This window comes from Vitis riparia, chromosome 16 (assembly GCF_004353265.1).
Source record: "Vitis riparia cultivar Riparia Gloire de Montpellier isolate 1030 chromosome 16, EGFV_Vit.rip_1.0, whole genome shotgun sequence".
Taxonomy (NCBI): Eukaryota; Viridiplantae; Streptophyta; class Magnoliopsida; order Vitales; family Vitaceae; genus Vitis; species Vitis riparia.
The window spans coordinates 17592220-17608976 of record NC_048446.1 but is presented as its reverse complement, the minus strand read 5'-3'; the positions used below and the strand labels follow the sequence as shown (position 1 = coordinate 17608976).

The window sequence follows — 16757 nt, the reverse complement described above, 5'->3', positions numbered from 1 at the left end:
TACAAAACATTTTGTGTAATTTTTCACTTCAAGAGCGAGAAAGAAACAGATACAGACGAAGAGAGGAAGAGCGAACGAAAGCACAGAAATTTTGCAGTTGCATTTCGCCTTTGAAGCAAGGGTTTCTCCAGGTGATATATGTATTCTATTAAATTTTATCATTTTTTTTTTTTTGTTTTTTTAATCTTTGAACTTGAGATTTGAAAACTGTTGATTATGTGTTTTGTGGATTGAACTTGATTGCATTGCATTGCATTGTTCCACATTCTGATCATTTTTTTTTTAATTATTTATATTTTTTTATATTTTAATTTTTGAGTTATATTTGATATGAATTACGGTTTCAGTTTTCAAGAAAGAGGTAAAAATGAGATCTTGGTGACGTTTTATTGATTTTCTTTTCTTGATTGATTGATGAGTTTGCGCTCTGTTTGGTTCTTGGGGAGAATGAAGAAAAGGGAAGGAAAATCTGAAAATTGAATGAAAAGGGAATCCGATGTTTAGGAAATTTTCAGCATTTTGTTTTGTTTAATCTTGTTTTTCTGGGATTCGAAACGTGCCGTTGTTTAGCTTTTGTTAATTGGATGTATTGTGAAATTTAGAGGAAATCAAGAATGTGGGAAAATTAATGGCAAAAAGAGACAATGGTGGGTAGTTTGTTTCTGGGATTTATTAGTTTTATTAGTTTTTATATTTGGGCTTTCGGTTTTGTTAGGATGGGTCTTTCTATACTTAGCTGGGGTAAACAAGAACAAAGTCATGTTTGGCAGAAAGCACCTCAAATAAACCCTGGGGTAAAAGGGAGCAGTTGGGCTGTGTAGGTCTTAGTTTTGAGCATTGATTGTCTTCTAAATTGTATCTATATTGAGAAAACTTGTGAAATGAAGCAGTTTTGGCTAAGGATTTTAACAGACAGTTAGCTGAAGCAACTCTCTCACCCTACTTTAAGTTGCCAAGAAAACTGAGCCGAAAAAGGGGAAACAATGAATGATCTCGGCCTTAAAGTTTCATTTTTTTTTTTGGTGTTTTCTTTTGGTTGTGCAATGAGTGAAAAAACCCAAATCAACTGAGCCAAATAGCTATAGTGTAAGTTGAAAGGGAGTTTTATTTTTCTCTAGTTTTCTAAAATCTATCCTTCATATTTTAGTTTTTTTCTCCTTTCGGTTTACCCACTTTTTCTGATCAACCAAACAGGAAATAGGGGAAGAATGAGTTTGATGTTAGAATATGGAGACATGGTTAAACCGAGGTGATTAGCACTCATCTGGTTTTTTTTGGGAGCTCTATTGATGCATTCATCATTTAAGGTTTTATGTATTTTGCTTCTCTTTTGCCTCTCTTCTTACAAATCATTCCTTTGCACCGAGTGGTTCTAGTTCTTCCACACCATCATTCAGGTGTTCATAACATTATAGAGGTTTTCATGATATGTTAAGAAACTCTTTAGTTGACTGGTTTTAAGGTTGGCAAGTTTACATGCTGCACCATATTCAGGGGGGGTGTAGGTGTATGCTTGTTTCTTACTTGGCATTTAGATAAAAATCTAGTCCAGTTGTTTTAAGTAATATATGTGAGGGCAAATTTATTGGTTTTTGATGCTTATTTCTCTTGAGATCTTAGTTTGTTGCATATTTGGATTTACTTACTTAGATTAATTGAAGTTCTCTGAAATTCTCTAGATGAAGAATTTAAGGTTGTCAATTTTGTTGGCTATTTTACTATACATATAAAGCACTAATCTAATATCTATGCCCTCTAGAATAAAAAATCTTTAATAAACATGCCACTTTTTTTCATTTCTGATCTATATGGCCTCTCTAAATATGTGGATCTCATTCATACAACGGTCAAAATTACTATGGCACTTCTACTTGTTACAATACTTTTGTCTGTATCCATTCTCCTTTTATGTTTGCTGATGCACTTGGGCTTTGATGCGGCAGGGGTGCTTTTATTCCATGTTCTTGCTTTGAGGAAAATTGTGTCATTTGTATTTCAAGCATAGCTAGATGGAGAAACATGAAGCTTCATACCTTCCAAGGATTAGAAAGAAATATAGCATCGAAGTGGATAAATCAAACAAGGTAACTACTGTGGAGCTGCGAGCACAATGTGTTCTCCAGTCCTTTTTAGACAGGGATGATGATGAGAGTGAGGAATGGGAACTTGACGAATTTGTTTCTTTAAGCCGTTACAATGATGAGAAAGAACGGCCAATTGAAGATCCAGATATGGATTCATTGGGGAAGTCTGTGTCAAAGTCATCTTCTGATAGTGACCCTGATGAAGCTGAGGCCGGGTTGGAAGCCATTTCTAGAAGTTTGATTGAAAATAAGGGGTCACTAGATGTAATAGCCAATGAGCCAGCTCCATTGCAAGACTTTCAGACACTAAAGAAGTGCAAGCAAGATGAATCATCAAACCTTGAAGCAGACGTTGGGTCTGTAGTTGCAGATCTCCATGATAAATCTGGGGTTCCTATGGCACCTGTTACTGATGAAAGTGCCTCTGAAAATCAGGAGCATGCAGGAAGTTCTGGGAAACGAAGGCTTAGTAGAAGGGACCAAAAACCTGAAGTAGATGGGGAAACTGATGAAGGCAATAGGACTCGCAAAAGAAGGAAAACCAGGTGGACTGGTGATGATTCTCAATTAAAAATACTTGGTCCTATTCAACTACCTAGCTTCGTGAAAGACTTTGTTACATCTGATCTGGATCCAGAAATTCAGGAGTTGAAAGTGGAACTGTTTGAGATAAATAGCAAGTTGCAAAGACCAGAGCTTCATGATGACTGCCCCAAGGAAGACAGATCTCCTTCTCCAGAGCCAGTGTATGATTACCTTGGTAATAGAAAAAATACAAGGGATGTAAGGCTCCGTGAAAAACTCATCAAGAAGCGTCAATGTATCATTTCCAGGTTGATTGGGAAGAACTCCACCTTTAAACCTGCTGCTGACTACAAGCCACCAAAGCTCATTAAGAAACTCTACATTCCGGAGAAAGAATACCCTGATTATAATTTTGTTGGTCTTATAATTGGTCCACGGGGAAATACTCAAAAGAGGATGGAGAAGGAAACTGGGGCTAAGATTCTTTTAAGGGGTAAAGGTTACTCCTTGAAAACGCCACGCAGAACTAAAGCTTCTGATAATGAAGATTTACATGTCCGTATAGAGGCTGATAACCAAAATTCCTTTGATGCAGCTGTAAGAATGGTTGAGAAACTACTAATTCCAATTGACCGTGGAATAAATGCTCACCAACAAGCCCAATTATTGGAGCTTGGCAAACTGAATGGAGAACGAAACAAAAATATGTGCCGATGCTGCTATGACGAAGGGCATCCACATTATGCCTGCCCTCACCTACAATCTACTTTTCAAAGCTCGCTCTCTTGTGACATTTGTGGCAGCAACAACCATGCCACACCCTCTTGCCCTTTGATAGCATCATCTCAAGGTAGCAACTCTCTGTGGGGTTCATCTGGGCTTGAAATTGGTTCAACCCCAGACACACAAAGCAAACCCAATAAAGAAACCAGTGATGCAGATCTCTATGTTGGTTATCTTCCTCAAACTATGGACGAGAATTGTTTAGCAGAGTTGTTTGCTCCATTCGGTAAGATTGCTAAAACAAAAGTGATTAAGGACCGAGCCACAGGTATCAGTAGAGGCTATGGCTTTGTTAAATTTGAAAATCCTGCTCATGCTGCTTTGGCTTTATCCCACATGCATGGGTACAAAATTGATGGGAAGACATTGGCAGTAAGGGAGGGTACACGCCAATGGGTCACAGGATCCTCAGTTTTGAGCCCTGATCCAAATCACCCTGGGTCAATAGCAGCTTCTCAAGATGCCGTGCGTCAGACTGGTTTCCCTGTTCCACCGGGGTCATTGCTACCGCAACATCAAACCATGTTTCCTGAAACTAAGAGAATGGCTTTGCCTCCTCCTGCCACCTACCACTTGGGGCCGTTTGATTTTTTCCCTAAAAGCAAGGGATTGGGTTTTCCTCCTGTGTACAGCATCTTGAACTCGCAGGGTAGAAGTGGCTTCGAATATGGTTACATTGCTACCCAAGTTCCATTCTCGTCACCTAGTTCACTTTTACAGTTTCCTGGGGATCCTAGCTACCCTGGTTCCCAATTTAAGTCATATTTTGCCACAGAGACATCCAACCCATCCTCATCATTCAAAATCAGCCCAACCCCAGGAAGTAATCTGAAACCTATTCCTTGGCCAATCACCCATCTTACACAGTGGTGAACCTTGGAAGTTGTAGAATCTTCATAACTTGGTGGGCGGTTCTTCTCAGAACTGTGTTAAAGTAGTGGATACTCATGGTGCAGCCACCAGAGCTTCATCTCATTCCCTCAGTATTGTATAGAATTCTAATTCTTGGTCTTTTTTTTTTTTTTTTTGTTCCCTTTTTGTTTGCCTTTCATGTTGCAATCTGGTGTTGAGATGATGTTGTAAATTTGTAAAACTGGAATCGACTTAGCCTTATATGGCATTTCATTTGCCAGCTCTCTCATGTTTACTTTCAATAGACTTGACCAGATTGCTTTACCCAAGCAATTGTTACTTGTGAGAACTTAATGATATTCTCTACAATGTGATGTACCCTGGGAACTTCCAATTGTGCTTTATGTGATTTGTACCAAACCAGAATGAAATCCAACTTAAATTCACTGGCCAGACTTGAATCCACTCTGATCTCAATTTTGCTTTTTTGCCATTGTAATGAATTATGTGTAAATTAGATAATTTACATTGCACTGTTGGAATAAATACACATAGCAAAGATACACAATAGTCTGATGATCTGAACTAAGGCTACAAAAGAAAGCAAAAGAGAAAAGAGACAAATTGGCAGGTTACAGATTATGTCTTCCTTGGTAGAACATTCTCAGCTCTCCTTCCTTTAATATTGAAGTGATTGTGCCAGCTTCTCAATCACTCAAATCAATTACATCAATTTGTTGGCCATTATTGCCTTGTTGGCACTTCGAAAGCTTTCGGGCACGTATTGGTGGGGAAGGGCTTAGCAGATCAATGACTATTTCAGCACCGCATCGACCATTCTGATGGCAAATTATGGCTTCATTGTGATTGTCATTGTCGCTCTCTGACTCTGTATCAAGCAACATATATTGTGTTTTTGCTGCTTTGGTTGCATCAGTTTGGGTTTTGGATGTTGTCATGCTTGAAGAAAATGAAACATTTTGAAAAGAATTGCCTCCTGCTTCTATGTCAAGCAATAGATTTTGGAGTTGTTTATCAATCTCAGCCAAGGGAGCTCTGTTATTGGATTTCTTTGGCCTTGGTTTACGATGATTTTGTTTCTTCTCTTGGGGTTTTCTCCCTTCAAACTCCACAATCTTTTCAGGACAAGCACTGGGGACCAAAATAAATGGGAATAAAAATATTTTTCAAAACATCTAATATTAAAAGCGTTTTGGAACATGCCTACAGGACTTGCACCTTAATACAATTACCTCTTCACAAGCTCTGCTGGTATTATGGAGGATTTAAGGCCATCAAACTCTTCCCAGGAAACCTCAAAGCATTCTCTTCCTTGGACTTTTCTGTGCTTTATAATTCCAGAAATAGGGCATTTTACTGGTATCTGTGACATGGAAAAAAATTTCAGCCGATAAATAAGCAATCATATATTTCATGGGATGTCCTCACACACCCTTGTACTACTATAATTTTATTCAGAGGACTCATGAGATTTTCTTCAGAACTTCAATTTAAACAAATTACACAAGGATAAAAAAATATAGGATCAAAAAGTCACAAAGAGAGTCATACCTCGTGCAACGGAAAATGAATTCCCAAGTTTGAAGAAGTTGAACGCAAATTGGCAAATCGCCGCAAGTCTCTTTCAGCGATCTTAGGAAGGATATACTCATCTGAACCAAAAAAAAAAAATCATGAATATTTGACAAACTCGAGAATAACTGAACAAACTTCTGTATGGAACTTGATGACACTTTAGATGTGTTACAAGGCAGAAATTTACAGATGCTCCCAAGTTAATGCTCCCACATTCCATCTCCACCATCAAAACCCTAAAATTTTGGAATGTTATCAATTCTAAGCTCTCCAGTGATTTGAAAACATTTTAAACCTTGAAATATATGAAATTCAAAAGTTACAATCAGTTCAAATCAACTGATGTTGATGCTAAGAAGCAGAGTTGTACCCATCATATCAAACCATCATTTCATAAATCTAGTTTCCATATTAAATTACCTCACACCTGAAGCCAATCCCATCACATCAATGAATGCAAGGACAAAGTTAATTTCGCCAATTATGTTCACATCATCAGTGTAATTTCATGTCCAAAAGAAAGGTACGATGTTGTTGGACTATGTTGTAAAATGAGGGGTTAACAAATATATATTTTCATGACCTGCTAACCAAGTAGATGTGATCATAAGAAGTTCTACCTCCACAGGCAATAATCCAAGAATATACATGAAGTTTGCACAAAATTTTGCATCTACTTGTTTGCGTGCATCACCAACATAAAGTAAAAATTTTGAGGAAGAAAGTACCTGTTTTCTCAGGAGGCCACTCAAACAACTGAGCACATATCTTCTGAGCTTCAGTGCGTTGAAATGGAAGAAGAGCAAGAGCCCTATAACATTTAAGTGGACCAAATCAGATTCTTCTCATATTTGTGGTCCTTCATGGCTAAGCATCCATAATCAATCTCTTAAGAAAATCAAGAAGCCAAAGCCTTAAAAAAGGTTGTCCTACTATTGTAATGAAACTCTTTTTTTTTTTTAAATAATTTCCACACAAATATATGCTCAGCTGCTGTAATTAAGGTTTTAATTCAAAATATATCATAACAGTTTACCAAAATAAATCACAGACTTAATCACCACCAAGCAGTAAGGGACAGGAATTAGAAACTATTTTCCAGGAAGTAATAAAGGACTGGACATAATTATATAATTAGACTATATTTTTACACAAAAAAAAAAAAATGTATAAAAAAGATTAGCCTAGTCCATAAGTATGGTGGTAGAAACATTGTCCTTAACAGGCACGGTGGGGGTGAGGACTAGGGTTCTGAATAGTGCAGCCAGGCCTAATGCAGAAATGATACTCTACCACCTGCACTGTTAGAAAGATCTAAAAGTAAGAAATCAAAGTCTAAATGCATAGGTATCCTGATAAAATAAACCATATTTCATTAAACCTCAAGACAGAATCAAAGTATCAAAAAAACTAAAACCAATATCACTCTCAATGTTATGCTCCTATCTTTAGGAAAATATCAAATGGAACACTTATGGTAGTCCTAGTAGTCCACTAATTTTGTGTGGGTGCAAGGACAGAAGCAAAAAGGAAGAAAGAAGAGTAAAACACCACATGTTTTAAGGCACAAGACTTGTAGCCTAGTCAAATGCAGCAACAAGTACAAGCACAGACAACAATGGATCATAATACAATACTTTGAACTCTACCTATGCACTGCATCAGAGTCTGCAGAGTGACATTTTGGTTTCAAATAAGCATCAATTACTCGCAAGAACTCCCTTTGTGAACTATGCTCAGATCCTACCAAAGGCATCAAGAATTCAAAGCAAAAGTTAGCAGCACCCTACCATCTTAGACAACTAAACATTTTGTAACTGATAATAAGAATAAAGAGAAAGCTAACTTATTCTTTCAACAGATTTACTTGGAACAAAGGGATTGTATTTAATAAACCATAAATTCATTTGTAAAACACCTGCAGGGCTTTAAGCATGCTATAGAACTAGCTTATTTTTTCAACAGCTTTACTGGGAGCAAGGGACTGTAATCATACTTTGCCTTTATAAAATACCTGCATGGTCATGTTGTGTATTTACAGTGAAAATGAGGACAACACTACCTCAGACACAAAAGCTTGAACCATGCTGTTTTAATCAATTTCTTCTTTTAAATATAAAGATTGAAGTCAAGTATTTCAGTTTCTTGAGGATGGCCTACCATCTAAGATGTTATTTCTAACAGTTCATTAAGAAAGATGCTAAATTATATATTAACTAAACTGTTTCAAGGGAACTGACCATTAATGTTCATTTCATGGTCTGAACAATTCTCTTTGTCATTGCACTTAAGAACTTGCCCCTGTTTCCTTGAACCCTTTGATTTCTTTGCAAAGGATATCCCTTCTAATGCAATTTTTTTGAGAACAACTTCTTCACCAACTGATTTAACAATCTGGCATGCTGACTCCTGTGGCCAAAGAAACAATTGCAACAACATAAGCTTCCATTCAGCTCTTGAGATTAAGAGGAAAGATAAGCTATCCAACCAGGAAATGACACTTTTCGGAACTTACTGGCCCAAACCCATGAACTCCCTGAGAGTAATCACTACCAAGAAGAAGTGCCAGAGTAATCTGAAGATCAAAAATCACAATCGTTATTGAGAAGCAAGCTTACCTATTGGAAATATATAAAAATGGAAGTTTGAATTTCTTGATTTTATTATAACTGAATGCCACTATTATAGGAAAGAAAACAAATGGCTGCTGTTCAGGAGCCACAAGAGGAATTTGTGGGTATCAGACCTTGAGAAAAAAGAGGTGCATGTGAGTGTGTTTATGCATGTGCTTAGCTAGATTTATTTAATTCTTTATTTGTTTTATTAATAGATAGCTGATGGGCATTATTAGATTTATTGGAGCAGTTCCATTTAGAATGCTTTGGAACAACACAATTTCACAAGGTGGGGAGCAGCTAAATTTTCCTGCAATTAGTTCCAGCCATATCACAACCACTTTTGCAGGTGTAGCCCATCCTCAATTTTCCCCTTTTTCTATGGTAAAAAAGCAATATGCTACAAAAGCACAAGTACAAGCCAAAACAGAATTACCAAGGAGTTCCTTCCAAACCCAAGTGTGCTCTCTATGTCTGCCATTTCATAACAAACAACATAACCGCCTTCCCCTAATTTGTCAGAAAGCAATATCAGTATACAAAAGGAAAATAGTTGAAGAAAAGTAAAGACTCAAGGACTAGCAGAATCCCCATTTACTCACCAAGGCAAATGTCTCTGTACACTGTCCTTGCACCAAAAAGGAAAACATCTGAATCTGAAGTGAAACATCCATCCTGAATAATAATAATAACAATTAATAACAATGCCATGCTTCCCATTACCAAATTGATGGACATCATGATAGCCCTATATAAATTAACAAAAGACTTACACATAATGATTCTGAGTTTAACAATGCACACTGTGCTTCAGCTTCTTCAATCCTGAATTTGGGTGAAAGAACAATTTCAACTTTTTCAAACATAAATAGGCTACAAATATCCAAATCTATATATATAGAGCATTACTTTACATGGAATTCGGTGATACTAATCTACTCCTGATTTTCATTAAATCCAAATTTTTATTAATGCAACGCTCATTGCTCCACAAATATTACCTTCCATCACAAAATTTCAGGAGGTCCTTTTTTTTTATAAATAAGCAAGCAATAGATTAAAAGGCAAAAAGCCACAAGGCATACAAGGAGTATACACAGCAACCTAACCCAAAAGACACAAAAAACAAACTCCCTCACCAGCCCTTAAGTGGACGCTAGCCACTCCAAAAAGTCTAAGAGAGACAAGGTCTCCCCACCAATGTACACCCGAGCCCAACTCCAAATATTACAAACAAAAGAATTTTTGAGCTTTTGTATAGCTAAAGACCCTCCCCTAAAAGCTACTCTATTCCTCTCTTTCCAAACCGTCCAAAAAATACACAACGGATGGAATTCCAAATCTTTTTCCTTTTTTTCCCCAAAAAGGGTCTTTCCAGCTGAATAACACCTCTTTAACTGTCTATGGGAACACCCACAGAACCCCAAACAAGGCGAGAATGATCTCCCAGAGGACCTGACCATTTACAATGTAAAAGAATGTGATTTACAGTTTCTTCTTCACAACCACACAAAAAACAATGGTTGGGGAGCTGCCACCCCCGTTTCTGAAGGCTATCCAGGGTGAGAATCTTGATTCATATGTTTGAGTTTAATATGCCAGGGGATTGTTTGAGGAATGGAAACAGTAGACATGTTATAATCTCGAGATATCACAAATAATAAATTGTGAAGTAACTTTGTGGTTATGCTTTGAGAAACTTGGAGCTTTTGATAAACATAACAAAATTTCATATTACTATTACAGACACATTCTTTGCAAATGTTAACTAATAAAACTGGATGGGTTTTGAATAGTTTTTCAGGAATTTAAAACCAATCCTTCAAGACATTTTCAAGCACACAAAAGGAAGAACAACAATTCTTTTAAAACAAGCATCATTTTTAGAAGAGGTAAAATGAAAGCAATATTTTCAATTTCTCTATAATAGTAGGTACTGAAAGTTTGGGTTTGATTTTGTGCATTTGCAAAATATTCTGCTATTTTACTTCCTGATGGAGATTATGATACCTTTTTTTTTTTTATGCATAGCGACACTTACATTTTTTTTTTTTTTGGGTCCCTCTTGGGACTCAATGATGACTTGAGGTGTTTCATATGCAAAATATTATAAAGTTTTCAAGCATTAGAAAAATGATTAATTGGTGATAGGGAAAATTATTAGTCTTCCGGAAAAGAACAAATCTAACAAGCTAAATCCTCTTTAAGTACTTACCATTCCTAAAAGATGAGATTATAAACTGAGTGTTAAAGCCTAAAACCTTAAAAATGAAAGAAAACGGTTTCAGAACTTCTATTAGTTGGATGGAAAACTTATCAAAAAAAAAAAAAAATTAGTTGGATGGAAAAACTAAAAAAACAGAATCCTCTCTTGCTAGTAACAAGTTCTCCATCCACAGATTTTTCATATTAGGCCTGTAAGCTATAAAAGCTAAGGGGCTCACATGTTGGCTCATTTCCAAATAAGATTGTTTTTTTTTGGTTGTTCGATAGGCAAAGATGGAATATATTACTAGCACCTAACAAAGGGCGGACAAAGGTATGCATGATGTATACAAAGGTGCCAAAATGGCCAAACAATGCTAAGGGAAAAAGATGTGAGCCAGAATTTTATTAAATTTAGAGCAGAAAATTCAAGAATGTGGTCTCCTGACCGATAAATGGATTTCCCTATCTAATTGTCAGCCTTCTAAACCCAAAGAAGCACCTTGCAAAGCTAAATACTCCTAAGTAAGTGATCACAAAGTAGAATCTTGAGGAACAAAAAGGCTCCAAGCAACCAGGCATGTGCACGGAAACCATGTCAGAAGCACAAATGGTGCCCTTTTAGTAGCCAATTTACCAAACTAAAAATGAAAGTTAAAATTAGGTTTGAAACTTGAATTTCTTATTCTTCCTAATCCAAGGGGCAAATGAAGCAAGGACTTCATTACAAAAGTTTATTGTGGAGGTGAAGTTTTATAATGATATAGAACAAAAACATTCCAATTTATCATCAGTCCAATTTGTTCTTCCTTATAGTCCTATGCATTTTTCTGTCATGTATTTATCTTCAGGAAAATAAAAAAGATAAGAGTTATTGTTATAGGAAAATAAGACCACAAGAAAACATTGAAGGGTCTGAATCAAATAGAGTTGATATCATATAAAGTGGAACATAAACCAAAATTCTAGCTCATCAGTGAAGATTACCCATCTAAGCAAGGGATACCAAGTGCCAAGCCAAGGACTTTTGCCTCCTTTATCATACATGAGAATTCAGATCCCATATTTCTCCGGAGCGAAGGCACATTATGGGAGTTTGTTTCATCTCGAGTGACCTGCTTTGGTCAAGTTACAGAATTTATTACTAAGAAAAAATTTGAATTGAAAAAAGAAAAAGAGGATTGAAGAAAGGTAAACATCAATGGAAATGCAGCATGTGTAGAATCCTACCTCAGTTCCTGAATTTAAGCGCCGTCTGTAAGTGGCTAGTTTGATTGCAGGGATTGATCCATCTATGAGACAATAAAGATTACTTAAATCCACCAGCATTGAGAAGAAAATAAAGAACTCCTCCATCAAATATTGTGAAGGAAGGAGCCTACATGTCTTTAAACACCCATATAAATCAAATAACTTAAATTTACCAAAATTTCTAAATACCAATCACCCAAATCATATTATCATGAAATAGTCCAAACCCAATACTAATTTCCACAAAAGGCAATACCCAGTTCCAGTTTACATCTGAAGTCAAAATTGAAGGCAACCAAAGTGGAAAATACACATACCTGTGACAAAAATAAGGCTACAATTCAAAGCAATGAGAGCTCTAAGACGGTGAAAGAGGCCTTTGAGATAAAGCTTGTCCTTGATTGAAGCATGAGATTTGTTTACATTTTGAAGTTGAACCATCCAACATGAAAGATCGATGCACACCCTCTTGTTCCTACCACAAATTCAGGGTAAGCAAAAGTAGTTTTTTTTAGAAAGAAAAAATAAATAAATAAAAAAGGGTATGTTTGGATACTGAGAAAATGTGGGAAACTCACTGGAGGTGGTAAAGTGGGAGAGTTTTCTTGCAAGATTCCAAGATGTCCCAGAGGTTTTTCACACCCATTTCGAGATAGAGAAATGAGTGAGGGACTTTGAAGAGATTCTTCCGAGAGGGAAAGTCTAGAAGATGAATGAAATTCAAATGCCCATGTTTTATGTCTAAATTACTCTTCTTACGGACAAATACCCCTTCGTTTTAAAACGTCGCCGTTTTATTTTTCTCCGTTTACCTTATTGCTTTGTACGACGCCCTTTAAACTCTCCCCAATTTTTCTCCATCTCTAAACCAAAAAATTTACCAATCGCCGTTGATGATATAAATATATAATTTATATATTATATAAAAATAAAAATAATTTTTAAAATTTTAAAATACATATGTAATTAAAATTTTTAATAATATTATTTTTTTATATTTAATATATCAAATTAAATGATAAATACAAATATAAATGTATTAATATATGAAATTTTATTAAATAAAATATATAATATTTAAGTATAAAGATATGTTTAAGTTGAAAAAAATTATAATATTTAATTTTACTTCACATTTTTTGTATTTTATTATTTTAAATTTATTATATTCATTAATTTATATTTAGTATTGTATAATTATTATAAAAATAATCATAAATATAAATATTTACATTTGTTCAAAGGTTTTATGTGACTAATTTGAAAAAAAAAATTAATATTACAATATATCATATTTTGCAGCAACATGATACGAAGAAGATACACAGCTTGGTGGTGATCCTCCAGCATGCAAATTTTCTTTACAATTTTAGCTAATCCCACCTCACTTAATCCATGTGCAATAGAAATACCTTGCAACAACTATTACCAGCAAGCCTGATACTGGGTTGGGCTTGAGTGTTAATTGGGCATTTATCAGTGTTGTAGCATATGACTCATAATGAGTGAAATATGTATGGAGAAAAAATAGCAAATGTCATCGCTTCGTTCCATTCCATTCGGAGAGTGAAACGGTTTAAAAGTATTTTTAAATTTTCATTACATGAGAATTAATATAAATATCCTTTTATATAATCCTAATTTGTGATATAATAAAAATCTTCTTTCCTATTTCCATGGACGTAGACAATTTGCCGTTAGATCTATATATTTTCCTTTTGTTTTTTTTTTCTCTAATTTTTCATCAAGAATCATTGCACAAAAATCAACAAACAGGTAAGTAGCTTGACCGGTTTGTTTGGAACTAAACAAACCGTCCGGTTTAACGGCCCAACCCCCGGTTCCAGCGAAAGCAATTATCCCAAGGCTATAAACTTAGAGATCACCTCTGCAGCCACAACCTAGGATCATTGAATATTTAAGTCTCCATTTAAAATGTTCAAAATAATACAAGGAAAGGCTAAAGTTGTCCCAACATTATTTGAAATTCAAGTTGTAGAGAGAGGAAAAAAAAAATTGGAACACCAACTGACCCAAAAGCTTTAGGACTTACAGGGCAACTCCCTCATCTCCAACAGAACAACTTCAATTTGATATGATGATCACCTATGGGTGTGCTGTTCTAGAAACCATCTATTATTACAAGTAAAATGTATCCATGAAACCCACACATTTTCACAGGCGGAGACGAAGATGGTTCTTGGCCTGACAGCAAACCATATTTTATCACACAGCAGCAGAGAAATCAGTATTCCTTATTTCCAAAATTCTTGCACCAGAGCTGTGAAGGAATTGGCCGAACCGGATGATGAGGCCGTTGCTGCAAAATAAAACATTTTTTAGCTGGAACTCCTGGAATTTGAATATGCACAAGATATTCACTAAAAGCTACATCATTATTTTATTTATTTATTTATTTATTATAACCGTAGATGTCTGGGCCAGCTTACGCGCACCTCGACTAATTCCACGGGCTCCTGAAGTTAACGACTGGATAAACCTCCAGTGGCCATTGGAAAAGCAAACCCAAGGTCGGACCAACTGAACTACCCCTCAGGATTCTAAAAGATACATCATTATAATTACACTATATGTTAAGTACTCTTTTTTTTTCTTCTTCTCTTATATTGTAAATATTGTGCACACCACACTCTCGTATAGATAATGTCCATTCTAGATCCATAGACCTTCATGGTCTTAAAATACATTTATATGATTCAAGAAAATTTCACTATATATATAATTGTAGAAACTTTTTTCTTCTAAATGATACAAAATATCACCAACCCATAGTGTCTTGCGTCCGAGGGATTGTAGGGTTACTCAAATAGACAAACACCCCTTACGAGATCATACAGATAGTCCCACACTGGAATCTAAAATCAACTCTTTTCATCCGTGTAGATACTATCCACTTTTGATAATTTTTTTTTTAATTATCCTATTCTTTAAAAAATCCCAAGAAACAAGACCAGGGTTTTAGGGGGAAACATGGTGTTGGGTGATTAAGATAAATGTCACAGGGAAGGGAGCTACCATATTTTGTGAAATTTCTGGTGATGCTTCGGCATCTTCTTCTTCCTCCTTTGCAAATTTTACTTCAAAAGTAGAAATATTACTCTGTATTTTTTCTTATCCCTCTCACATCTTAGGCTTAAGCATCGTTTAGACTCTCAATTCCTCCTTGATTCGACTCAGAAAGTGCAGTAGTGAACCCTAGATTCTACATTTTCAAGCTCTATATCGTCCGTCAAGTCCTTGTCAACCCTTCAACGGAAGGTGGAATTTTGGGTCTAGGGTTTCAAAAATAAGAATAGAATTTATTTATTTTTAACTAGGATGAAATCAAGCGGTTTTGTCCTTGATTCAACTCAGAGAGTGCAGCAGTGACCCCTCGATTCCTTACATTTTCAAGCTCTATATCTAGCTATGTCCCCAGCCAAGTCCTTGTCAAGAAAAATGGAATTTCGGGTTTAGGATTTCAAAAAATGAGAAACGATTAAATCAAAAGCAAATGACACCTAGGGATTCAAAATCATTCACAATTATGAACTGATTAACTGCCAAAAGAAGAGAGTGAAAGAGAGAGACCTCGAGCTCGGCAGATTTCATAGCGATTGGGATGCAAATGAGAAAGACGCCGAACATGGCAATGGCAGTGTTGCGCTTCCAGTGTTTGGGCCGGCAATTTGGGCCTCCAGTCATGCTCCACACCTTCGTCCTGAAATCTTCGCCATGGCCGTGATCCACTCCTCCCATGCTTTTTCCTCTCCTTTTCCTCTGTTTTCTCGGACAGAAATGTACAGATAACAAAACGACGATGACGTTCTGGAACTCAACAAATAACGAAAAGCCCTAATTTTTGTGAAGTTGATTTAGGCGCAACTAAACGCCGTCGTTTTCGTTATCGGAAGAGATGTTAGCTTGGGCCTGGGCCAGCGTCTTGTTTAGGGAAGCCCAAGGCTCAGGAAGAGGGACTTTCGCAATCATAATGCTCTCTCTTTATTTCATTTTATTTTTATTTTTAATTTACAAATGAAAGAAGAATCCCCTTTTTATAAATCTTTTTCAAGGTGTTTCATTAGAATTTAGAATTTATGCTTGGACCAAAAAGTGGGATGAAAAAAAAAAATCCAATTGTTAACACTTAGATTAAACCCTTCGTTAATTCAAGGACTTTTTTCACAAGTAAAACAATTTAAAAAAATATAAATATAAATTTATTCTATAAAAAAAATAATCCTAAAATTATAGTAATTTGTATCTAAGTAGATTTCATGTTGTTAGTGTGCTATTTAGATGAAGTTGATAATTTTGTTTTATTTTGAAAGTTATAAAAAATGAATTTATCTTTTCAAAATAAAAATTTATTAAAGTAATACAAAATTTAAAAAAAATTAATTCCAATTACTAATAAATTAATGAGGATGTCTAACAAAGTTGTTCTAAACTTCTAAATTGCAACATATTATAATATTTATGCTATATTTAATGCAAAATATTTAATATAAATTTGTTTATTTGTCTTGGTTTTTATTTTATCAATTTCATAATTTATCTTATAGTATTTTCACTCATAAATTATAAATTTTAATCAAAAGTTTATTTTGAAACTAATTAAATTATAATTATAAATTATATTTGGCAAATTCATAAAGTATATGTTTACATAAAAAGTTTAATATATAAATTATTGTTATTTTATAAATTATGAATTATTAGTTCTTTTCCTGTTTTTCATAACCTCTAAATTTTACTAAATGATATCAAAATTAAGTTAAAATAAAAACTTTGAACCCAGGTCCAGAGGTTGGGCTGAAGCCAAAGCTCGAGGCCTGGCCCCATG

General features: G+C 35.3%; 3 protein-coding genes across 3 annotated transcripts; 1 reads left to right on the top strand and 2 right to left on the bottom strand.

Moving 5' to 3' along the window:
- Window positions 1-42: 42 nt before the first annotated feature.
- LOC117934259 (splicing factor-like protein 1) lies at window positions 43-4519 on the top strand. Its single transcript, XM_034855930.1, has 2 exons — window positions 43-131; window positions 1944-4519. The coding sequence occupies exon 2, from the start codon at window positions 2010-2012 to the stop codon at window positions 4263-4265; it is 2256 nt and encodes a 751-aa protein (XP_034711821.1). The 5' UTR covers window positions 43-131; window positions 1944-2009; the 3' UTR covers window positions 4266-4519.
- A 193-nt stretch (window positions 4520-4712) lies between these two features.
- Window positions 4713-12615, bottom strand: LOC117934260 (flap endonuclease GEN-like 2). The gene is made up of 14 exons (XM_034855931.1): window positions 12490-12615; window positions 12229-12386; window positions 11891-11952; window positions 11648-11775; window positions 9229-9280; window positions 9058-9130; window positions 8892-8965; window positions 8356-8415; window positions 8081-8249; window positions 7490-7583; window positions 6569-6651; window positions 5817-5917; window positions 5498-5628; window positions 4713-5396 (listed from the first exon to the last, which is right to left on the bottom strand). The coding sequence occupies exons 1-14, from the start codon at window positions 12555-12557 to the stop codon at window positions 4952-4954; spliced, it is 1698 nt and encodes a 565-aa protein (XP_034711822.1). The 5' UTR covers window positions 12558-12615; the 3' UTR covers window positions 4713-4951.
- Window positions 12616-13800: 1185 nt separating this feature from the next.
- Window positions 13801-15736, bottom strand: LOC117933135. The gene is made up of 2 exons (XM_034854529.1): window positions 15503-15736; window positions 13801-14231 (listed from the first exon to the last, which is right to left on the bottom strand). The coding sequence occupies exons 1-2, from the start codon at window positions 15668-15670 to the stop codon at window positions 14157-14159; spliced, it is 243 nt and encodes an 80-aa protein (XP_034710420.1). The 5' UTR covers window positions 15671-15736; the 3' UTR covers window positions 13801-14156.
- Between the last annotated feature and the right edge of the window lie 1021 nt (window positions 15737-16757).